The sequence below is a fragment of the Drosophila kikkawai genome, chromosome 3R, assembly GCF_030179895.1.
Source record: "Drosophila kikkawai strain 14028-0561.14 chromosome 3R, DkikHiC1v2, whole genome shotgun sequence".
Lineage (NCBI taxonomy): Eukaryota > Metazoa > Arthropoda > Insecta > Diptera > Drosophilidae > Drosophila > Drosophila kikkawai.
Genome location: NC_091731.1, coordinates 29,321,857 through 29,346,858, shown reverse-complemented (window position 1 = coordinate 29,346,858; position 25,002 = coordinate 29,321,857). Strand labels below are relative to the sequence as shown.

The 25,002-nt window shown below is 43.4% G+C and overlaps 1 protein-coding gene across 1 annotated transcript; it reads right to left on the bottom strand.

The window, feature by feature from the left end:
- On the bottom strand, positions 1 to 23,400 carry abd-A (abdominal A). Its single transcript, XM_017162188.3, has 6 exons — positions 23,020 to 23,400; positions 20,957 to 21,926; positions 19,633 to 19,889; positions 16,175 to 16,222; positions 3,030 to 3,253; positions 1 to 2,927 (listed from the first exon to the last, which is right to left on the bottom strand). Exons 2-6 carry the CDS (start codon positions 21,820 to 21,822, stop codon positions 2,550 to 2,552), a joined length of 1,773 nt encoding a protein of 590 aa, XP_017017677.1. The 5' UTR covers positions 21,823 to 21,926; positions 23,020 to 23,400; the 3' UTR covers positions 1 to 2,549.
- Between the last annotated feature and the right edge of the window lie 1,602 nt (positions 23,401 to 25,002).

Here is a 25,002-nt window from a genome sequence, read left to right as displayed (position 1 = left end):
GGGTTCGCTTCATTTGGTTAACTCATGGTTCATATTGTATTCATTCCCTTGGCCGAAATCGCTCCGAATGCAACGAAATACGATTTCTAGGTTTTATATTTCATTTTCTTATCGTTAATATAGTTTCATGCAGTTTTATGTACAATTAAGATGGCAAATATTGGGGCGCACCTCTCGATCGCTCGATCTAATACTAGGATCTCTTTAAGGTTCGAATATAATTCAGTTACGTATATGCGGGCTCTCGATTTATCGCAAATTCCGAATATTTCTGGCTGGGTAAGTAAACTGGGTTGGTTAGTAAATAGTTATCGACTTGACTCTACGTATTTATGTTCGTTAGCCATTAGCTAATATTTAATTTGATTTCGAGTTTTTGGACCTCATCGAAAAGGTCGGCGTATGGATGGGATCTCGTTGCAGTGGCCTCCCAGTCAGTGGGGGGCGGAGAGTGAAACAAGAGTTCTTTAATTGTTTTTCGCATTCATTTTAAAATCGCATAAAATTATATAATACACAATTCGTCACAACTAAACTTAAACTAAAATTAACAGAAAGTTTTAGCATTAAGGTCAAACAAAATTAATTAATTTACGCGCTAATTTGCTAGGCCATCCGAATAGTCTAAACATTCAACTTAAAGCAAACTGAAACGCAACAAAAACAGAACGGATGCGGAAGCGGGAACGGAAACGGAAACAACTGAGTTCCTCCAATCAGGTCTTGAAACAAGGCAAAAGGCTGTCACCACCCGTGAATATCACTCGAACCAAGGCAAAACAAAGGGGAGAACGCGGAAAAGATAGAATGTCCTGCAAGGACACGGGACTCTGAATACAGAAGGAAGGGCGCGGTCTGGGGAGGCTGACTTTATGCGGTAGTCGTGGTGGAGGTGTGGCTGTGGGCAAAACGTGACTTTAACTCTGACTCGACTGCATTTAATGTTAATCATACTAGATACACATACATTTAGGTATTATACATACACATATAAGTTCATAGTTGTATATATATTTGTAATATATTCTCATATATATTTGTCAATAATTGTTTATGTAAATATGCGCTATGTAAGCCTTCCGCCTCGGTTGTGTATAATAAATAGATTTTGACTTTAATCCAACTTGCAATCCGCGAGAGACTATGCTAGGTAAATTTAATTTCGGGAAGTTTGAAATCTACGTATATGGGTTCGTGCCGATCGTCTCCTCCTCTATATCCCTCCCTACTTGGCCTTATCTCCGTTGTTGCAACCTTAATCTAATACGTATTTCAGTGTTTCCTTTGTTTTTCTTCTGTAGACTGGCAGGCTCTGCGCCTTCGCTTAATCGTAGATTAATTTAAAATTTTAGTCACTGGCAAAACGACAATTTCTCGGCTTCCTCCTACCTCAAATTTAGTTTCGTTATTATTATTATTATTACGTATTTGAAATCGTGATTATGCTTTCGGGTATGTTGCATACCGTTCCTTCTTACAGCTGGTATTTATGGAAATATTTGCGCAATTCTCTGCATACTTTTGCTGCTTACATCGAATCGATCTGAGTCGAATTAAGATTAATATGGCATTGAAGAAATCATTGTATTCAAGCGTTGGTATACAACAAAATACGGCAAACACACAGTAGAGACTTTGCTTAAACAAAACATTGGAAGAGGGGTTTTCTTGTGTCGAAAACATAAACAGAAATATCCAATAAATAGGTAGTAGATACAAAACGTACGCTCTATAACTCTATATGTAAGTATCTTTAATCTGTAAGCATATCCACATATCCACATACATATGCGTATATATAGGTGTTCATAGACCGTCAAACATAGTCGAACGTGGCTTCTAAATATCGAACTAGGTTATCCTACAGCAGTCGCAAATAATTTTACACTCGAATCCATCAAGGTCCCTCCCCGCAACCCGCTCCCATTGGGAGCCGATTGAGGTCGGGCAACGGAGTTCTCTGACTATCAAAAATCGCTCATTTCGTCAATATTCATTTATATAGATCGCGTCTCCTGCTAACTCCAGCCTTAAGCATTTACCGCTATTCTAAGTAGTTCAAGTTATCCATTAATATTGCCACGTTGAGTCCCCTGGCCCACGGGCTCTTCGCTGGGGGTTGAATTGGCAGTTTTGGGGGTTGGACGCGTGGTGCGCGTTGGCGAAGGGGAAAGAAATGTCGGATACACAAATTCTCACTGGAGATCTGGAAGGAAATCGCAGGCGCTGCTCTATCACATAGACAACGGCACCTGGGGGAAACCTCAGAAAGCTTTGATTCACTGCCATTCAATCGCTGGCCCCAGCAAAGAGCCCCCGAGCCAGTGGACCCACTCGCTGGCGTGTGTGCTTGTAGGTTTGTAGACTTATCCAACTATTTACTATGTAAAACTTTACGTATTTTAGTTTTCGAGTTTATCTTCTGCTTTCTATCTCGCGCGCTACACAGAGACGAGGACGCGACGCGATGCGGCGGTGGTGGTGTGGTGCTAGTGGAGCTAGTGGTGCGGCTGGTGGAAGATGGGCTCGTTGGCTCGACGCTGGCCAGCTTAGGAGTTAACCTTGCTGACCGCTTTCAGCAGGTCGTGATTGCTCTTGTCCAGGGCGCTCATCATGCCCAGGTTGCCGCCCAAGCCGCCGCCAAGGGCGCCGGGTCCGATGCCACCGCCCACGCCCACGCCGACACCCATGCCCAGGCCGAGCTTGAGATCGTTCTGACCGACGACGGAGTGGTGCAAGTGGCCCGGATTGTGTGCGATGATCGAGTGGTGGTCCTGCGGCTGCTGTTGCTGCTGCTGGTGCTGTTGCTGCTGCTGTTGTTGCTGCTGCTGCTGTTGCTGCTGCTGCTGCACTTGCTTGTTCTGCTGGGCGGATTTCATCGTCTCCTGGGCCTTCATCTTTTCCTGCTCCTCGCGATCGCGACGCGCCTAGAGAAGGGAGAACAAGGTGGAGTTAGTAACGGTTGGGGATCTCTAAGGTGACCAAACAGGGTCCTTCTTTGAAGGCCGATATGAAATTGGAGACCTTACCTGTTCGTTTATCTCCTTGACTGCTCGCAACTCCTTCTTCAGCTTCATGCGCCGGTTCTGGAACCAGATCTTTATCTGGCGCTCGGTCAGGCAGAGGGCGTGTGCGATCTCGATGCGCCGCCGCCGGGTTAAGTAGTGATTGAAGTGAAACTCCTTCTCCAGTTCGAGGGTCTGGAACCGTGTGTAGGTCTGGCGGCCTCGTCTTCGGGGGCATCCGTTGGGGCCTGTGGAGGGGAAGAGCAGAGAAAGTCATGTCAGATGCTGTCGGGATGGTGATGCTGTCGCTGTTTTTTTTTTTGGCAACGCTTAATGAGCTGCAAAGACGCTGTCAGACAGTCGAAAATGGAACTCTGGCCCGCCTTAACGGCCAGCAGCAACACATGTCAGGCATGTCGCCCCATGATTTGTGCTCGGGGATTGAGGATTGGGGCTTGTGGATTGTGGATTCGCTGCACTGCGAATGTCTGGCTGCAAATTACGAGGCAAACAAACAGTTTTCCCAACCAGAAGGGTATGAGAGACTAGACCTGACGTCAGCAGCCGTCGCCGCCCCAGGACACGGACTCCCCGGGGTCCATTCCGGGACCTGATTCCACTGCGGATTGGCATCGCACGCAGTGCGTGGAAGGGTGAAGCAACCGGCACCGAATCGCCCAGCGGCAGGTCTCGCCCTGGTGGCCAGCCAGCGCTTTTCTTTCGATTTTCCCTGCAGCAGGCCACACATTCCTGTCTGTAGTTTTTTGTTTTCTCTTTACTTTTTGTTGTATCTGCCTTTTTTAGCAATTTTCCACGCTACCTGTGCGAATTTTTTGCGCGACGGTGCGAAGATGCGCCTGGAATGGGCACAGGCTCCGTGTTTATGTTACGGAAATCAAAAATTCGCTATCTACAAATTGCTGTCCCAGTGCCAGAGCCTAGCAGCCTCTCACTTTTAGCCGCTTGCCGTTTTATGGCTTTCATGTCTCTCTGCTCTTTTTTGCCGCCTTTGTGTGGAGTTTTTCTGCTAAAAGGTTTCGTTGTCAGCAGCAATTTTTTATGGTTTGCAAGTTGCGACTTTCCAGCGACAAAGCCGGCAAAGAAAGGTACAATTTTAACGTAATATTATGAAAGGTGCAGATTTTGTGAATCTTTCCCGGTTGCAGTTGTAAATCACTTGGATTTTTTGTTGTCGACTTTCTGCTGCATTTTTTATGAGATTGAGCAGTTGGCAAAACATTTACGGACGGATGAGCCTGTGACGGTTGAATTTACCTGAACTGATAAGCGGCTTAGCTGAGTCATGGATATTGACTTGGCAGAATGTTTTATAACAAAAATTTACGTAATTTTAGCTGAGAAAATTATATTAACTCGTGTAAGTTTTAAGGGAAACCATAATAAGAGGAAAAGTAATTGATTTAATTGATGTATTTTTATGACTTGGCAAATTAAAATTTTATTAAGGCTCAAACCTCTAAAATAAATTAAAGCATAATTGCATCCCTTTAAATTGAAATTAATTTCTCTTCCTGCGAAAGCAGTGCTATGTTTTTAATTCCCGGATAGCGGCCATAAAATGGGAAATACATTTGCTGCTTGGAGTGGACAGGACAAGGCAGAGCACAATGAGAACAGGACATAGTTAAGCGGGGAAAAGCAATTTCAATTCTAATCAACCCCCCTTTTGCGGAGTCCTGCGTCCGGGAATAGCGAACTAATCTAAATTATTTACACGCTACAATGAGCAGCTACAATTCGTCCCATAAATCACGACTCCCAGGACACACGCGCCCCTAAACAAGATTTACGACGCCCGCAATGGCCGCCGGGGCGCAGGGCGCAGGTGCGAGCGGGATGGCTGCACTCGCTCGCAGGAGCGGAGTGATGGAATCCAACATGGCTGCCGCAGTGTCTGCCTTCGCACAGGTAGACACTCGCACACACACACACACCCATGGAGAGCGGCCAGAGAGCGTTGGCATGGCAACGCCTGAGCACGAGCGAGCGGGACGGGGAGTTGAGCGAAGTGGTGAGTCGGCGCAGGCAAACCGGTATAAGCGCAGGAGAGAGGGAGAGGGTGCACAAGTGAGCGCACTCACACGTGGAGCCGAGCGAAAAGGAGAGGGAGAACACATTGAGTCATAGACTTTGTTATTGATTTTCCAACGCCGCTGCATTTCCACTCAAAAAACCATTCGAAAAGCCTTAAATCCGCTTGGGAAAAATGGAAAATCGAAGGTTTCAATTCGGGTTTCGAGTGAGTCTCGCAGAGAGCGACTTTGTGGGGGACTTTTCGAGTTCAATGATCTTTCCCAGCACCGAGAAATTCATTCAAAATATGAAAAATATTAATGGTTAAGCGGATCGTAACACTATTCTTTTCAAGATTAAGTCGACAAAATTCTATAATTCTATAAATAATAATTGTGATATTTTGTATATGGATCTACATGTAATTATTTATTTCGAAAAATTAATTTGGAATTTATCTTAAATTTTTTGTTGACGGGAATCCTTATATCCTTGTATCAAAAAATGTAAGAGATTCATTAAAACCGGTTAAGTAATTTAATTGTTGTGTTTTATTACTACAATTTATAAGCAAAGATGCTTTCTTCATAACACTTTATAAAAAGTATTCTCCCAAAATAACTTATTTATTCTCCTTGGGTATGACTCACTTTTAGTGTTTCAAATCAACAATAAATCTAAACATTTGTTAATAAACTTTTACTTTTATTTTAATGAGCACTAAGCTGCGATTACGTCTTGCTATAAACTATTAAAATTTCCATAATTGAATCCAATGTGATGACTTTCGATTGCGCACTGATCGATAAATTAGCTGAAAGCGCTTCGATAGACTTGACAAGCGCTAAGCGGCTGTCTGGGGGTTTTATTTTAATTTTTTTTTAGCCCGTCGAACCGGTTCGTTGCACAATTGCTAAGGAAAACCATTTTCCAATTAAAAATCAATTAGCGCGCCATAAATCGTGGCTGCAATTGACTGAAGCGTCGGCGGCCAGTAAACAAAACTGAATAAAACCTGCGAGCCAGAAATCTGTTTCTGGTATTCCGAATCGCGGGAAATTCCAGACGCGGTGGCGTTGTCCGCCAAAATGGAGCAATCGGCCCATGGATCGATGGGGCTATTGCATATAGGCGGAGGGAATATAGAGAGAATCCGAGAGGTGACAAAACAACAAGCTGGGGAATATCATCCCAAGGCGCCGACGCTGTCATGGGACTGAGAATGGCAATGATAATGGGTTGGGAATGGTTATGGAAATGGGAATGGTTATGGCCCAAAACCGGGGACAGCGTCTATAACAATGACATTAACAATTAAAAATATTAATAATCATAAACGTAATTGTTCAATAAACAGCGGCGCGTATAAATAAGCGCAGAAACATACGAAAACGAGACGCTGAAAAAAAACAGCGCAGACTGAAACTTATGATGACATAAAAATCATAAAAACAATTCAAAGCGTACAATAAAGATACACACACACACACACGCTGCGGTAGGGGCGACGAGGGGGCGGTAAAAAGCGCCATAGTTTGCCCCAGAGTGCCGCTATGTGTGTGTGCGTATCTGTGTGTGCATTCGAAAGTGGTTCCGCGGGGACTTGGAATTCTTGTTTATCAAGCGACACAAAATTGTACAATAAACAAACATTTCGGGTACGAGTATTTCGTGTTTAGTGTTTGGCTCCCATTTTCCCTTTCGTTTCGTTTCGTTTTGGTAAATAATAAAGAAATTTACATATCGTTTGACAAAGAACTTTGGAAACATTGTGTGGCACCGTTTTCCTCTTGTTATTTCAGCCCGACAATTAGTTAGAATTTCGATTTAGAATTTCTAGCCGGGTCAAGCTGTATACTCGTATGTATTCTGTTTGCCGGCAAATAAATTTCCTGATTTCGTTGTTGTTGACCAAAAAATAGAAACAAGAAACTTTCCCGCCTCCGGCCTTCTTTTTCCGCTTGTTTGTTGACTTTTGGCGCGCAAATTTCGTTGTGTATTTGCTTTGAGTGGAATTTGTAGAAACCGCGTGGGGCTGGCTTCTCTTTAGTTTATGGGAGTGTCTGGAGGCATATTTAAATAATGCTGATCTAGCTCAGTGGCCCCGGGAATTGACCATTTAAATGTGACTTTTTATGGTTATAACTTTTAGATAAGAAAGTCAAGATAAACTGGGGTTTTGTGAATGAAATCGTTTGTGAACTTTACTTTATACTTTTGATACATTACAAAATAATAAAAGGCACTTTAAGAAAAAATTCGATTATTATTAGAAATATAATTTTTTAGATAAGGATATTTATGGGACTTAAAGTATAATTTCAACTGAATCAAAAAAAAATCAGAAAGTGTAATTGTAAAATTCTTAGATACTTTTCACATCCTAAATCTCTTCTGTGAAATTCTCTTCATAATTTTTACCAAAGATACATATCTGTAGATGTATCGCATCCAGAAATGTGTACGCATATTTATGCCATCGTATATTTATCTCATTTTCTTTCTTTTCAGAGAGAGAAGAAATTTCACTGGCTGTGCGTATGTTTTATGCTGATTTGTTTATATTTTGTATGAATTTTCGAAACTAACTTCCCGGATGGCATGTTGAAAGATATATAAACAAACGGCAGACATTTAACATGCCCGAGGAGATATACCATCACACTCGCAATGAATTGAAGTGGGGAATGTATTTCTGGGGGTCCCGAAAAAATATTGTGATGGCTCAACAATTTTTTTTTGGAGGCAGCACAGCGCCCATTGTTTTGCGCAGACGATCTTTCCAGCATTTAGCACAAATTGCAATGTTCCCGGGTAAAATCATGAGCCATCCCCAGGGAGCGGTCCCCGGCCTTTCTCTCCGAGTTTCCCCCTTTTCCCCATAGCACTTGGAATATGCAAATGCGCGGAATTCGTGGAGCGACGAAGACTAATTAAACTTTGAAAGAAAAGCCGCTTAAACGCTGTTCTGACAAGGCTCACGGGCAACATCTGGCGCCTTTGTGTGGCTTTTAGCCGCACTTTTCAGGGGGCGAAGATGAAGAGCACAAGGGGGTGGTGGGTTGCCCTCGGAGGTGGGGCAGGTAAGAGCCGCCATTAAATTGCGCTCATGCTCGCCTCTTTGGGGGTGGCTCTTCTCGGCTCCCGGCTGCCATTGCAAATAATTTATGTTTATTAAATTTATTTAAATTTAATCAGTCGCGCAGGGAGGCAGGTTAAGAGGTTGAGGGTGGCGGTGTCCTGGCAACGGAAAAGCCTCCGCCGGGGGATGCTTCCTCTGCAATTTATGTGCAGTGTTGTTGTCTGTGCTATCAGATCTGCCACGCCCCCAGTGTACTCCCACCCCATATCTCTTTTCCCCTGCCTGACTGCTAATTGTGTGCTTAATCTTGGAAAATATATGGCAAGCTGTCGCTGTCTGTTCGAAGAGCGAAGAAAATTCCCGGCAAATGTTGCAAATACTCCTGGCTCCTGGGGGATTAATATATTCTCATCAAATATTTCACGCCATTATTGGAATTGCTCCGAGGGGTGAAGCGGGTGTTACAAGAGCAGGAAAGAAAGGTCTATTTGAGTTTGCAATTAAAACTGTATCATGCCCACAAAGGATGTAGCCGGAGTAAATAAAATGGAAAATAGCAGGGAAAACAATTCACAAGACTAAAATGTTAATTGAAATTAGAATATTAAAATTGTAAACTTAAATAAGGTGATATTCATACATTGCTGTTGAATGTTTTATGTGTTAAAAGCATCAAAGGAGAGTCTAATTTTCAATACACTTTTTATATTAACTTTTATTATATCTAAGATACTTTTTGAAATTATATTCCAATTCCCTAGTTAAAAATTTCTGAGAAATAAGATAAAATAATTCTATTTTTACTAATTTAGTTCCACTTTTCAAAGAATATTTTCCTAATGATCTAATAATAGTTTTAGAAATCAAACCCTAGTTTTTCAGACATATGAGAACCCTTCTTATCTCCAAAATATCGCAAGTAATGGATACTCTCATATGTTTTTCGCATTATCTGGCCAGAATTTTCGGATATCTGCTCTGTATTCCGGAAAGTGCAGACAGCCCTTAATTCTACGCCCGAACCATGGAGCCATGGTAACTTGGTAACAGCTCGAGTTTTTCGGTTTTCCTTTTCCCATTTTCCGTTTTCCTTCTCGACGCTTTTCCCTTTTTTGCACACAGCCAAGCCAGGGCGCTGGTGCGAGCGAGAGGGACGGCAAATAACGGCAACGGCAGCCATTAGAGCCATTCACCCTTACTGTCTTTATGGCATTTTTAATCTCGTGGGTGGTTGGCGGCACAACCTTACCTCCCACAGCCCCCCCTGCCCAGCCACGCCTCCTACCCCCACCCAGCGAAGGCATTTTTTGCACGCATTGCAAACACGAGGGTGTGATAAGACAAAATACCCGACATAAATGTGAAAAATATATGGCCAGAAGTGAAAAGGGAAAACGGAAGAAGCCAGCCGCAGAATGGGTGTTTTCCGAGGGGGTTTAAGGGGGGGTTGTTAGGCAGGGGCGCAGGTTAACGGGGTTTTAAAAGAGGGGTTTTAAATAAATATAATTTGGGATACAATAAATAAATAAATCTCTTTACAGTTAGTATCTGAAATTAAATAAATATTTAATAACATTCTTATAGACCCCTCTTTAGACATCTAACTAACTCCTCTAACTACGCTCCTGTTTGCCAGAAAGTCTTGCCAAAAGGAAGCCGGTAAAATCAGACTCTTTTTGGCCCCCCATTCAGCCCATCGCACCGAAGTGGTTCCAATAAATTTGTCGGGCCACCCGGAAAAGGAGAGAAAGAGAGAGAGAAGGGGAGCCAAGGAGGGCAAGTTCCGGGCGGGGGAGCTCAACTAATTTTGGACGGACGGACAGCTGTGGAGCATTTGTAGCGATGGCCTATAAATGGCATTAGGCGTCTAGAATTGGTAATCCGCAAGATTTTTGCAAACGGCGTCTGTGACTGGCACTTCAGCCACGTTCTTGAATTTTTCCGGGGACACGTGTCGCCAACTGACCGCAAGTCGAGCACCCCCACACAGTATCTGTATCTGAATGTGAATCTGAATCTGAGGCCCCGCCCTGTATCCGTATCTGCGCCTTTCCTATCCCGGTCTGTGAGCCGCAATTTAATTGCAAATGAAAGGCGTTTAATGTGCGCCGCTTGCGATTAAAATCGCCGCGAATCGATGCGACACAATCAACGGCCATTCAATGATCACAATGAAGTGGCGCCGCAGCGACTCTCTTTATGTGAGTGGAATTATTTGTTCGCGTAAAGTATCTGTAGCTGTGGCTGTCTCTATATCTGTATCCCTGGCTGCGGCCGTGGCTGTATCTGCAGCTTAGGGAAACACGAGTTTCGTGGGTGGTCGTTGGGTTCATCAACACTTTTTGGCTCCTTTGTTTGGCTTTATTTTTCGGAGGCTAAGAGAAGACAAAGGGCAATGGCGAAACTTCAATTGGAAGCTAGCAACAAAAATACCCTGTAACTGTAGTTATATTCATTAAGACATAAATATGGATATAACGTTATCAATTCAACAAAAAATAGGTTTTAATGTTCCCTTAAGAATTTTAATTTCTCCGGCAGACATTAAAGGAATAATTTAATGACCAAAAATAAATATGATAAATTATTCAGTGAAGCACTTCCTCATTTTATATATTCCTGGGCCACCCAAAAGTTTCTTTCCCTCCACAAAATATAAAATGTTGAATCCACAAAACTAAGATACCCGATCCGCTAAAGATAAAGGGTAGAGAAAAAGGTTTCGAGGCAGTAACATAACTGCAATTGGCCTCGTCTTGCCCTTTGGACGCCTCATTGGCTTTGGCGTTATATTTTTTTGGGAAAGGAAAGGCGAGGAAACTGAATTGAAATTGATTGCCTTCATTGGCTGCTTTTCTCTCCTTTTTCCAAGTTCATTTGGTCGTTCTATGAACCTTGGCAAGCATTATATCGACTTTTATTGAAAATACATATAAATTGAGCCAACTGCCTTCTGACTGCGAACGCATTTCGGTATTGTTTTTTGGTTTTTTGTTTGCCTCCGATGGGTTTTCCTTGCCTTTTTCGGCCCGTTTTCCCAACTGCGTTCACGGCTCGGTGCACACGGGTCCCCGCACTCGATATTTGGGTATATACTATATACATATATACTCCTATTCCTATTTGGTGAAAACAAACACGAACTTCGGATTCCCATTCCCAGTCCCATTGCCATCTCCATTTCGATTCCGATTCGAATGCAGAACTTGGGGGCAGATGTCGGCCATAACTTAGATTGCGTGGGCCGACTTGAAACGATGACGTATTAAAACGCCATTCGGGGAAGCACCCCCGTCCCCGTTCGCCCTCTCCTGTTGTAATCCCCACCACTCCATTTTCCCCCCGCAAAACGAGAACGTGACACTTAAATTCGTATAAAAAGCATCGATCGATCGATGCGGGTTCTATATTTACCTAGGCGTGCGCATAACTCATGCTTATCCCCCTCGGATGGAAATTTCAATATAATACCCGTAGCAGTTCTCATGTGTGCACTGAGAGAAAGAAATTAGCTCTAAACATAATATATTGAAAGTATTTTTATATTAATCCGACAGGAGGGCAAACCTAAACACTACCTCTTAGGTATCTTCATCTTTTCTTATAAATCGAATTAAATATTCCTCGTTTTTTCTGTGTGTACCCCCTCGCATATTGAGGTGTGGTCCTGAGTAGGGGTCCTGAGAAATTGATTGTCGCTCGCTCCCCGAAGCGCTGTGGCACCGCAGACCACAGAAACGGAGACCCGCTTATTAGTGTTTCCAATCTTGCACTTCCTTTGGAATTCTCTTGTGCCTTCTTCTGCTTTTTCGTGGCTGACAAAGTTGATTAATGGCTCACACACACACAGTCGCACTCGCAGTTGGCCCTTTGTTAATGGCTGCTCGGGCAAAGTAATTCGAGAAAATGGTGTCTGATGGCGAGATGCTGCTGCCATGCCGATCCCAGAGGAAAGTCTTTTGTCACCGACAGGTTTTATTTCCCCTATTGTTTGCCTCCTTTTCTGAAGTTTTCTCCCTTCAGAGGCACTATACGTATATGGACGAAGCTCCTCCGGCAAGGAAACTCCAATTACCTGAATTGCTTCATTAGGAGAGAGAACGAGGAGCGGAAGGATTCCCACAAAAGCCAACAACTGGAATAACGAGTTCTTCGAGGGGAGGATTTTTAAAAACACAAAAGGCCTAGGATTTTCTTTATTCAAAGGAAAATTTCTTTATGAAACTGGGATCATAAATAAAACCTCGAAATTGAAACAATACTGCCAGGAATGTAACTTTTCATATAAGTCAATTCATTGTTAGAAACTTACTGAAAGACTTATAGTAAAATCAGACAGAAACTATGATTTAACTGTCACTATTTCTTTAATAAGGTGCCATTACCTCATTTCCCAACGGTTATGGCGCATCAAAGAGAACCAAGTGCATCGTAAACACTCTAATCGCGGTGATTAATCAGAAGATGTAATAAATTTAGTCCAAGAATCGCACACAAAAGAGTGCATTAGCCGACGCCGCGAGCGACTTGTTTAATTCCGCGATTAAATTAATATTAAGTACTCTCTGTCTTCGAATTTATTACAACCGGAAAGTCGGGGGGAAAATGGTCGCAGTCACGCATTGCACGCGATGCGGAAAATGGAAAACCTGCGAAATTGTCGCACGCCAGAGCCAAGTTCTAAATAAAACTTTTGTGTAAATTAAATATTAAAGCTAATAGAAATGTGTAAAGTTTGCCTACTGATGGCTTTGTTTGTTTTCTCATATGTGCACTGCGAGAAACTCAAGTCAAAGAACTGATGAAATAAATAGATTAAAATCAATTTCTATTCATAAATCTTTTATGGCTATAGTTAATGACTTGTTTCTTGGAATTTTTATATTAAAAATTGTCATTTATATGTATAATAAATATAATCAAAAGAAACTAGATTTTGTTTGACTTTTGAACCCATTTTTTTGGGGCGTGTGAGAGGGGAATAAACTTTGATTAAATGAGCGGGGAGAGTCAGTCGGTCGGTCGGTGGGAATCGAGTCGGCAATTGTCTGTGGAACGTGTGCGCTTTTAATTTGATTTTGTCTGCGCCAAATTTACATGTCTGTCGGCCCATTCCCAGTGCCCAAAATGCGCGCCAGTCTGGCTGCCATTCCGGTCCTTGTCTGCGGATGTCGCCCACTCCGAGAACAAAACCCTTTCCCCCGTGCATCCTGATCCTGGTAATCCAAACCCCTTTGCCAATTTGCACCACTCGGGCATTAAAACCGCAGATTAACAGCCGCACGGGGTAGTTTAAAAAAAAAACTCGGAGAACGTGTCATTTCGAATTTTCCGCCGCCGCAAAACGAAAAAAATAATACAACGACACGAAACGTGCCGATAACACGGTGTCGTACTGGAGCGAGATAGGAATATGAATGGAGGACCAGAGCGCGAGGGAGCAGCAAATGTAAATACCAAATATAAAAAGAGGAAAACAGAGACCGAAAGAAAACACAGGGAATCGGAAATTAAACAAAACCGAAACGAAATGGAATTCGCTTATCGCGCCTCATAAATTAACCCTTGCCAGCCGTCGTCCATGTTCCGAGAGATGCGAGAAGGAGCGACAGGCGGCGGGGCAGACCAGATCTCCCCCAGCGGGGTCAACGTTTATCGACGAAATGGCGGATCTTCGCGCCCCCGAAACCCCTGCCAATGACATTGATCGCTGCCGCAGAGAAAATATTGAAAATATTGAAAATATAATTGAAACATTGATATTGATTCTGATTCCAGCAGAAGCAAAGTTCAAGCCAGGGTTCAAAGAGAGAGAGATAGGCGGTCGCTCTGAAACAGAGACAGAGATAGAAAGACAGTCAATAATTCAATTCCCCGGCAAGCGAGACTATCGCCAGTCGCAATTATGGCTTGTAAAATTAATAAAAATAATATATTTTATTATTCCATTCGTGCGGTTATCGCTGTGCGGGGAATGCGAATAAATCATAGTGTCTGTGTCGACGTTGGAGAGAATTAAGCGGTTTGTTTTAGAAAATCACTGAAACACCAGCTATAGAGGCTACAAATATTTCAATTAAATGCTTCCATATTTTGTCAAAACTATTAATCCAAACTTGACACGCAACTATGAGTGTTTAACAATTAAAACTTGAGGAGACTATTAAATACATTTCAATTAAGATGTAAATTATTTTACAATAATTATAAAGACACTTGGCATCTGTAGATATTTTTCTTCTCTCTTCAGAAACCTTAATTTCCCAAGTTAGCTAGCCCCTAAACTAATTGTAATTATAAACCTTAAGCAAAAAACCACCAGCCGCAAATCTATGCAGAATGGCAAACTGAGACTCGGTGAGTTAATTACTTGTCAAACAGCGGCTGTTAGTGCTGTAAATTGCCCGAATGACTCCGCTCAACGCCAACGCCAGTGATTTATTTTCAAAACAAACACCAGAGGATCGCCAGTGGCAGTTGCCCAAGGGAGATATGGGGGCCTGGGGACTTTAACCAGCTCCAATATCAAACGATCTGTGACGCCCAAAGCCGAGCCATGGCACGTACTTCTGCTCCGATTTCAGCCCTGTTCCAGAGACTAAAGACCAGGGAGGCCAAGGGACCCAAAGACCGACCACAAAACCAGACTGCTTGGACACTGTCCGCAATTTGTTCGCCCATGTTTTCGAGAGCAATTAAACGGCTCGCAATTACATGCCACACCAAAAACAAAGGAAAAGGACAGAAAGAGAGAGAGAGAGAGACAGAGGGGAAGTGTTTAATGTCATTGCGGGGCCACAGTGCGTATGCGCAATGCGCACTAATATGGTTGAATTCATTTGCTAATCGATACGTCCTTTAAAAAGCCATTAGCAGGCTTCTTTTATGTTTAAAGTTGAGAGTAATAAATGCAAATTTAAAATAAAAATAAATATAAAATTGCAATATTACATGTTTATATTTATTCTATTTAGTAGCGCAGTCAAAAACATATACTTATTCGATTCAATAAATTACAATACCAAACATTAACCAATTAATAAACCCATTTTACTTCCCGATTGTTAATCGATTACGTGCCCTACTCAAAGACCCAACTAATTCGAAAAACTACAAAGTGAGCAGCCATTAAGTCGAGTGAAATGTGAATGGGAATCTAGATGGGAATCTAGATGGGAATGTGAATGCGACTGTGAATGCCGATTAATGACCGCCCATTGTAAGCCGCAATTGACAGTGGCTACCCGTGTTTCCAACTAATTAAATGGAACATATAGGCTATGGCTATGACTATATGACGGTGATTCGCCAAACAATCAACGCCATTATCGCGCCCATAAAACGGGGGATCGGTAGTCCACAAAATAACATCACGATCGTTATGCACGGCGCAAGACCATGCGTAAAATCGTAAATAGATCATAAAACGCCCATAAAAAGCCATTTAACGAGGCCCACAAGAACGCAGATCGACGTCCGCACAAATCGATCAATCGAGTGAGTGTTTCTCCCCTGTCACCAGGCGAGATGTACTCCAAGGTATTTGCTATGGACAGCAGCGGTTTGTATTTTGGGGGGCCCTGACGATAGCAAATACTGATTTACGATCCCGGGCGAATACTTGACATGAATTTCGGCTGCAACTTTCACGCAGCCGAGGGATATTAGCATGGAGAGGCGAACAGTTGCCGGCTGCGATGTCTAAACCTTTTCATAAACTCGTATTTGCCGGCAAATGACTCCGATAAACAATGCAATTGTGCATTGAATAAGGCAGGGACAGAAACAAAGGTTGAGGGATTTATGACAGGACAGCAGGAGCTATGTGACGAATGCATTTCGCCGAGAAGGGTTCACCGAGGTGAAAGTAGCAGAGAAAGAAATACGCCCGCAGCAGGTAAATCATATTTCTCAAGGCCATTCGGCCAGGCTCTAAAAAAAAAAAAAACCATCATATTCCACGGATTACCCGCAATCCTGGGCCCATAACCCATTGGTTCAATGCCAGTCGGGGAATTAACTTCAAGGGTTTCCGGTTAATTGCGGTACTTACCGTTGAAATCGCCGCAAACGACTCGCTCGAAGGGACTTCCCATCCAGTCTGAAATTAAAGAGAGAGAAAAAAGAGGAAAGCAATTAGCTTATGGGTTTTCTTTGATATTTTTTTACTACAAAACTAAGGAGTTATGTGTGCTCCCCATGTGCTGTTAATGCGAAATTCTTCGCCAAACAGCCTTGAGACCCAGCGAGACCCGCGACGATCCCTCAAATCATGTCCACTGCCCCCCTGGCACTTCCCAGAGGTTCCACATGGCAGCCTTCATAAACCACTCAATCGAGCCGTTTTCAATTTAGTTGTCAGCGCCGGCCACAAAAAGCAGAATTAGCCGGGCCACCGGACCACCGGCCGAGTGAACCTCCTCTGGCCAGTTGAACCGGCTCCGCTTTAAGTAGACCACGCGAGATGGCGGAGATGGGGAAGGAGATATCTATATGCTGGGGACTCTCAGTGAGTAAGGAGAAGTGTAGCAGCATCTGGGGGAGATGACCGAGGAGCAACGACCAGAGACGTCGGCTCCTCCTAATTAATAAGCAGATGAAGCTGCTCGGCATCGTTGGCGCATTTTTAATTAAAATACACAAATTTCTGTGCATTTGCCTTGTCGCTGTTGCCACTTTATTTGACACACGAACGGACAGACAGACGGACGGACAGACGGGCAATCTCTAATATGTACAAGATTCTGCAGGCCGAGACTTCTTTGTCGCTTCGATGATTGCACAATTTATGGACCAGACGCTTCTTATCTGGCCAAGGCAGTGTTCTGTCTACACATGGAAAATAATCGTAGATGTACGAAAATATAATAATAAATAAACTTGCATTCGAAGAGTTTTAAATGGAAAAGTGATGCAACTCCTAAAATATCAATGTATTTCTACTGATTTTCTCCCTGTGTACTCCTTCACCCCCTTTTCTTGGCCATTTTCTTCGTCTTGCCACCGCACGTGCTGAGTTTGCGAATATCCCAAGACGGGAAAAGCTTTTGCCATTTTCATGCTTTGTCGGGCTGCGCTTTTCCAGATAATTAAGAAAAGTTAACCTCTTTGCTTTCTTATCAGCATAATCAGGTGCAGGCGCGCCTTTCCTCCCGTTATCCCCGTTATCCCAGTTTTCTGCTGGCTTTTCCACGCCCCAGCCCGGCGGCAACATGCAACATTGTTGTTGATGTTGCTGCTGGCGCAGTCGGTGCAACGATGTGAAAATGAAAATTCATTCAGACGCTTTGGCGTAAAATATTAAAATTCATTAGTTAAATTGCATTTGGCAAGCATTCAGCTGTAAAACGTTGCTGCAGCAGCGGCAACAACAACCATTGCCGTGGCAGTTGTTCGTGTGTCCGGGTCTGTGTATGTTTTTTTTTTTTTTTGGGTGGGTTCGCAGGCTTGGCCAAGTGAAAGCCAAGCGCTCAGACTTTTTGCAAGAGGGATTCTCACATACATACATATGTATATATGTATATGTGCAGTTTATGTGCAACTTTATGTACAGTATCCGGATTTTTGGGGGGAACGAGGAGGAGAACCCGCTGCGTCGACGTGTCGCGCACTTGGCTGCCATAATGGCGTCATGCTCGTATTTACTTTCATCGCCGCCAGTCGCGTCGTCTATGATCTCGTTGACAATTTTATCGCTGTGGCGCTGTGAGCGGGAGATATGCAAAATATTTCATTGTGCGAAATACCGTTTATCTTCCCGGCCCGGGCTTCTTACTATTACCAACAGGTTTTGGCCAGCAAATCGCGTCTATCTGTGTGTATTGGCCAAATGGGCGTGTTGAATACCTTTATTAATGCATGTGTTTTCATAATTTCATCGGGCTAAAATAGTGGAATTGATATTTAATCTGCATAGATTAATCGGAGCGCTGGTTATCGATTTGCTGACACCCAGATCTAGCTGAAAATGATAATTTCCAAAGGCTCGGCATGTGGTTTAGTTCTTTTATTTATTTATATATTTACTTTGTGAACTTTGTAAGTTTTTGACTCTGTTTTTAGAGCTTTTAAAAAATGATCCTCATAAAATTACCACCTTGTTTTCGTTTATTATTTTGAAATCTGTCTGCAGGCCCATCGATGGATAATTACTCATACGAGTTAATGCACATGCCTGGGCCATAAATTCAAGTGAAATCCCCCGGGTTCTCGAGTAAATACATCTCTCGATCTCTGCTCTATTCCGCCGACCGATGTGCAGTCTATAACTCTGGCCAATTGACAGTCTATTCATATGCCGTCCGCCATTAATCAGGAGGCGTTCAACCCGCGGTCGGGTGGCGGAAAACCGAATTCTCTCAATTTCTTGTGCACTGTGGAAATGGCAAATAAATCTGCCCGGCAGAAATGCGCGAAAAAAAGAGCGAACGGATCGCGTAAATTAAACTGACCCACATAAATTTGGAGGCGAGTTCGCTCGTACTACGTTAGCCGCATAAAAAGATACACTTTTCGCCGTTGTATCTGTGCCTGTATCTCTAGCCGTGGCTGTATCTCTCGGCGAGTATCTGTATCTGGATTTCGTATGCGCGGAGCACACATCCCAGGCTTTTTTTCTGTGTTTCTGTGCGCGGGGCAACCTTGAGGCTATTTAAATTACAAATCGACGACAGACAGACAAGCGAAGCATTTTTCAAACTATTTTCATTTTTATTTACTGCCAACTTTTTAGCTCTTCGTTCATTTCGTTTTTGGATACGTTTGGTATTCGGATTTGGACTCGAATCGCTCTGGAAGACTGATGCGAAATAAACGACTTGGAAGTGCCCCAAAGTGTTCATTATGAATTGGAATTGGCGGTAAAATGGCGCGGGAAATGGGAATGCCATTGGAAAATGTTTGCCCCACGTATATCTATTGTTTATAGGAGCTGTGAGGGTATTAACTAACAATTTAGAACACTGCACGTGGAAAAACAAGATCGGAAAACTGGGAATAACACATTCTTAATGTAGAAAGAAAGGAACAGATTCGATAAATAATTATAATATAATTATATAAGTTAAACGCTAATCTACATTTATCTTATCGTATTAAAAAAAAAATACATTCTTATAGCCTCTTTAGATTTTGTTTATCTCTGTGTATAATACAATGATTTATATGTACACAAAACGCTTTAAGATCGATTCATAGATCGTAAAAAGGAAATTGATTTAAGGTGAAATGTACATGTTTATTATCTGTGGAGTATATAGTTTCTTTCAAGCTTTTTAGAATGTGTTTTTCCGCTGTGTAATTGGTTTGATTTATATCAAAAATGTTTAGTAATCGGTTCTTCATTTAAGATGCCTTGTTTCCTCGTAAATAATTTAGGAGATCTGTAAATTGTTGATTTTCCCTAATACCAAGTGTGAGTTTCCACTGATCTGACATTCACTTTAAAAATTTGTTTGATAGAAGCAATTTTTCCACCCTTATATTTATATATAAATGTAAAGCTTGACTCACCTGTGAGCGTCATCCAGGGATACCTTGGCAGATCGGCAATGCCGGCTCCGCCCGCTCCACCTGCGCCGGGCATCACCCCGGAGGCTGGCTGGGTGCAGGCATTGCCCAGAGAGTCCACGCCGATCGCTCCGGCACTGGCCGCGGATACCGCCGATGCGGCGGCTGTGGCGTGCTGATAGAACTGGGCGAACTGCGCGGAGGCCGAGGCAGGTACGCTCATCGACTGGTAGCTGTTCATCACGGTGTCCGTGTACCTGCTGTGGAAGAGAGATGGAGATTCGATTAGCCTCGGGAACATGTGTGTGATCCCTGCTCTCCTCACTCTGACTCCTGATTCCTGACTCTCCCACTCCCTTCCAGAAGTCACATGCTAATGAGCCGCTGTGCCCTGACCATTTGCATGCCCCCTTCTGCGGTCGCCTCTAATTGCCCACTAATCCCGAACACGCCCACGCACAGCAGGACTCACTGTAGCCAGCGTACAGTGGACTAATATGCAAATGGCCGCAGCGGAAGGTCAGACTGCGTGCGAATCTTGTGGGCACCGCAGGCTGCTCTAATTTGCCGGCTTTATGGCCATTCGATATGAATGGCCAGTGGTCAGGGACCTGAAGGCCTGGACCCTGGAAGCAGGATCCTGCCCATAATTAGAGCGCATTCGAAACGGATTTGTGGCTTGCGGTTTATGGAGATTTAAACTCAAGGTTTCGACAGGCATTTCCGCTTGCCCAATCGAGAGCAAGCGAAATGAATTCTCGGAAAGATGATTTTAAGTTTGTTTATAAAGAGGAAGCTGTCTTTATTACAAGTTTGAAAATGGGAAAGTTGAGCAGGCCAGGGAATCGACATGTTAGTTGTCATAGTTTTTAAAATAAATACTAACTGAGGTTGCCCCAAATCGATATAATACTCCCTTCTGTTTCATTAGAGTTGCAGGTTGCAGTTGAATTTTACATAAAAGGATAAAGGGATCAAAGATAAAAGTTTGCATTAATATGAATTTTAGGAAATCAAAAGTTTAAGCATTATTTAATAATAATTAATATTCATAGTCTTTTGGCAGAAATTAAAAACGAATTAGAGAATTTAATATGAAAATAATTAAATGACTTTAGCTATTAAAAACCTTAAATTGATATTTAATTTTAAAACAATTTTGATTGTTTTTTGAATTAAGAATTTTAAATATTTACTTTAAGAGTTAATCATTCCGTAAAAACTATTAGAAGGACTTTAAAGATTTTCTGGTTTTAATTTAACAGGAGATTTAATAGATTTGTTTCTTTGTCCCCAAGCATTTTCGACTCTTTGAGCCCCAACTCACCTGCACGACTTATCTTCCAGTCCAGAGAACCCGGCCATTCCGGAGAGTCCTCCGTGGCTGCTCGGGTGATTCGACACGTACGGATACATCTTGCTGGTGGGGATGGCAAACGAGGAGCTGGCCGCGGCGGCGGCGGCTGCAGCTGCGGCTGCTGCGGCAACAGATGCGGATGCCGCTGATGCGGATGCGGCGGAATGCGACGCGGACACGGATGCCGCCGATGCGGAGGCCCCGGATCCCGGCGAGTTGTCGTTGAGGCTGCGGTGCAGCGAGGAGCTGCCAGAGGCCGACGGCGATGGGGAGCAGCTGCTGTCGCCCGCCGAGGGAGGCGTTAGCAACAGTTGCTGATGGGCGTGGCCGTGCGAGGCGGCAGCGGCTGCGGCGAGCTTGTTGATGTGGTGCTGCTGCTGCTGCAACTGGAGGGCAGCGGACAGCGAGGAGTACTGGTGGTTCTGCTGGTGGTGCACCTGTGCCTGCTGCGCCTGCTGCGCCTGCTGCTGCTGGTGCTGTAGATGCTGCACCTGCTGCTGGTGCTGTTGGAACGGCGACGAGGAGGAGACCGGCGAGTGGGGCGACTGGTGGCCCAGGTGCTGACTAAGCTGGCTGGGCGATAGTGATCCGCCGGAACCGCTCAGGTTGACGTTGTTGTGGTTGCTGCTGCTGCTGGGGCTGCCGCTGCTGTGGTTGGTGTTGCTGCTGGCGCTGGTGTTGTTGCTGTGGCTCACGGCAGAGGCGGCGGCGGCTAGAGCGGCGGCTACTGCTGCAGATGACGAAGTCGGGGGGGTGGTGGTTAGGTGGTGCGAACTGATAAACGGCTGGAACTGTGGATACTTTGGCAGCATACTATCGAAAACAAATTTTGACATTGCACATAGTTTTCTGCTCTCTGGCCGAGGATCGAATCTTCGGATGGCTTTCTTTGTTATTTTCACTCAAGTTCTTTTCGTTGTTTCAACTTCGGTATGATTGGCTATGTTTTTGGGATTGAATATTTCGGTTTAAGACATTTTAAGCGTTCTTTAACAAATTTTGTGCGAATTCAGCGAAGGGAAAAGGAGCCAAAAGTTGGTCCTAAATGAGTTCTGAAGGTGTTTTGATTTTGTAACCCTTTGGGAGTTAAAAAATTTTGATGACAATGCCAACGGAATTATATTATAATTTTCCTGACAATATAAAAGGCATTTTAGATATTTTTTCAAAAGGGTTTTACCTATTATTTAAATATTTTATGTTTCTGAAGATACCAATTCGTGATTAATTAACTAGAAGATACTATCTGCCGAAAAGTTATAATATGTATCATATATATTTATGCCAAATCGTTTAAATTTAAACCTACACCTACTCAAAAACAAAAAACTATAAACTATAATGACATAAAATCTGATGATCTCTTTGCCCTTTCAGTATCTCGATTATCTAAATGACTTTATAATCCATAAGAAACCTAATTAGAAAGGACCATATCTGCCCGATCAAATTAAAGTTTAGTGGCAACCAACAGTCTAAAATTGATGTTCTAAACTCCCGTCTTGATTTGACTTTACTGCCTTAATAACCCAATGGAAACTACAATGAAATCACTATATAAATCACCGCAAATTGATCAAATTAAAATGTACTAAAAGCTAAAATAAACTTTGCCTCTCATAAAAGTGTTGCTCAAAATGTGATAAACAAAAAGAAACAAGGGAAGATGGAAAATATATACTGCTTATAAAAATTGCTCGGAAAGCATAAAAACGAACATTAGCCAAATTGAATATGTTTAGACTGAACATAAATCTTGCGGATGGCGAGAAGCAGAACTCAAGTGGAAAATATATAAAATCCTCGATCTGCGTATACTTTTCTTTCAGCTTTCAGAGTTTTCCCAGCACAATGCCAAAGGGGTTAGTACGGGTTAAGTTTCCCCGGTTAAGTTTAATCTAAGATTGCAAGTAGTTAGTAACTTTTAGGGATAGACATTACGTTGAAGAGAGATACGAGATAGAGATTGGAAACTTTGCCCGATTTTAAGCTACTTTCTCGTTTCGGAGAATTGGGAAATTGCATTTCGTTACCTTTCTCGGGTTTTCTCTAGCGAACTTTTGGCGAGCAGCTTTTCAGCTTTTCCGTTTTCTTTTTTCGCTCGAAACTGGCGAATTCACAACGAAATTTGTTAAATTTGCATATGGTCTCGGGTTACAGCCGAGTGTTGTTGTGCCAGCTGCTGCTGTGTGTGAGCCGTGTGTGTGTGTGGTGTGGGCCAGCTTTATTTGTTGTGAAAGCAATTAAAAGGCGGCCATCAATTACGCGGAATTTTGAATGGTCCAAGTGCCGGCGGGATTTCGTACGTGTGATTTATAGGCGCGCGATCTGTTTTTTAATGGCACTCTTATGTTTTTATGGTTTTTTTTTAGGACCTATCGAGTGTGCGAGTCTGTGAGTGTAGCGTGTGTGCGCCTGTGGAGAAAGGCTTTCTTCGTTTCGGTTTAATTACTTTGTTTAAAATGCCATATCGAACTCAAACTCGAACTCGAACTCTGCGGCCCTTTTACGATGTCAACTTTATGGCTTTTTAATTATTATGCACCGCACACTGAGAGGTATAAAACGCAATGTTTTGACAGTTTTTCGGTTTTCCGATTTTTCACTTGGTTTTCCGTATCGCTGCTTGTGCGGTACCGCGTTTTATGCGCTCTATAACTGTTAAGTGACAATAAGCCGGTGGATCGGAATCGGAATCGAAATCGGTGAACGCAATCGTAATCCGGAGAATCGAGAGAATCGAAATCGCTGAGTCGGGAGCTGAAGCCAAGAGTGGAGCTGAGTTCCGCAGACACTACTGCGCGCCACGATAATAAATATTATAATAAAACGAAATTTTTAAAAGAGTATAAAAATTTCGTGTAATTGGTAATTCTTGCTGCCGGCGCAGGCAGCGACGCCAGCGGAGGCAGAGACCGCAGCGGAGCGGCGACGCAGCGCTTTGAGTCGTTGGAGACTTGAGTTTTTGTCTGTCTGCGGATGGGATTTGGATTTATTTATTCCTCGCTGGTTGTGTTGCTGTTGCCGTTTTTTGGGGAGACTACGCGGCGAAGGCCGAGCGTTGTGGCGTTACGAGCAGCGAAACGTTTATGGCGCAATACAAAAGCCATGCGAGCGTTCTTATGGGCAACTGGATGCTGAGTTTGTGACATTCATTTCGAGCGCACACAGACATGCGGCCAACGCAGCTCTCACTCAACGCCGACTGCGGGCAATAGGAAAGATGGCAGCGTCACACTCATACGCTCGTCTCGCTCCCACTCGTCGCTTTCTCGCTTCGAGCGAGCTGCACGCCGTCTGCTCTCCCGCTCGAGCGCATGATGGCCGCCTCGCTGCTTCCGCTCTTTGAGTGAGTTGCCGGCCGTTGAGTGCGTTTTTAGTGCTCGCTTAATTTTCATGTTTATAACGTGAGAACTCATTCGCAGCTGAGCGCAACTACTTTGAGCCGCCCCGAGTGAGTGGAATGCTTTTTTAAGTGTTTTATGCTTTGTTTGGCAAAATGTTATTGTTGATTAAATTACCCCGCATTATTCATGCTGAGTACGAGTGCGGGCGAGTGAGTCGGTGGCTCCTGAGTGAGTGCTTTCCTATACAAATTAGCCTGAAATTTGTCTCGGTTTTTTTATAGCCCAGAGAAGAAAAAACACTAAAATTACGAAAAATCCATAAATTCGAGAGATGAAAAACGCCGACGCTGCAAAATATTCGCTCTTCCTCTTCCATTTTTCGGCCGCCGCCTTTTGTTCCTCTTTCTCTATTCCTTTATTCTCCTTTCTCCGCTCCTCTCTCCCCGCCTTTTGCGTTTGACGCTGGAATTGCTGTTATGACATTTTTATGAAAAATTTCAAATTTACGACTGAAATTGGACAACAAAAACAGACATTTCCCAACCCCCTCTCTGTGTCCTCTATCGCTCTATCTCTGCTTCTCTCGTTCTGCAAAATAAAGCGAATCTGCAATTTCTTAACTTCTTCACTGTTTCAAGTTTGTTACATCTTGACAGGACTAGGTGGTGG

Coding starts and splice junctions, on each gene's coding strand:
- abd-A (XM_017162188.3), bottom strand. CDS start 21,822: ATGTCAAAATTTGTTTTCGATAGTATGCTGCCAAAGTATCCACAGTTC. Junction 19,890..20,956: donor CTGGAAGATAAGTCGTGCAG/GTGAGTTGGGGC, acceptor TCTCTTCCACAG/CAGGTACACGGACACCGTGA. Junction 3,254..16,174: donor CGTTTGCGGCGATTTCAACG/GTAAGTACCGCA, acceptor TCCCCTCCACAG/GCCCCAACGGATGCCCCCGA.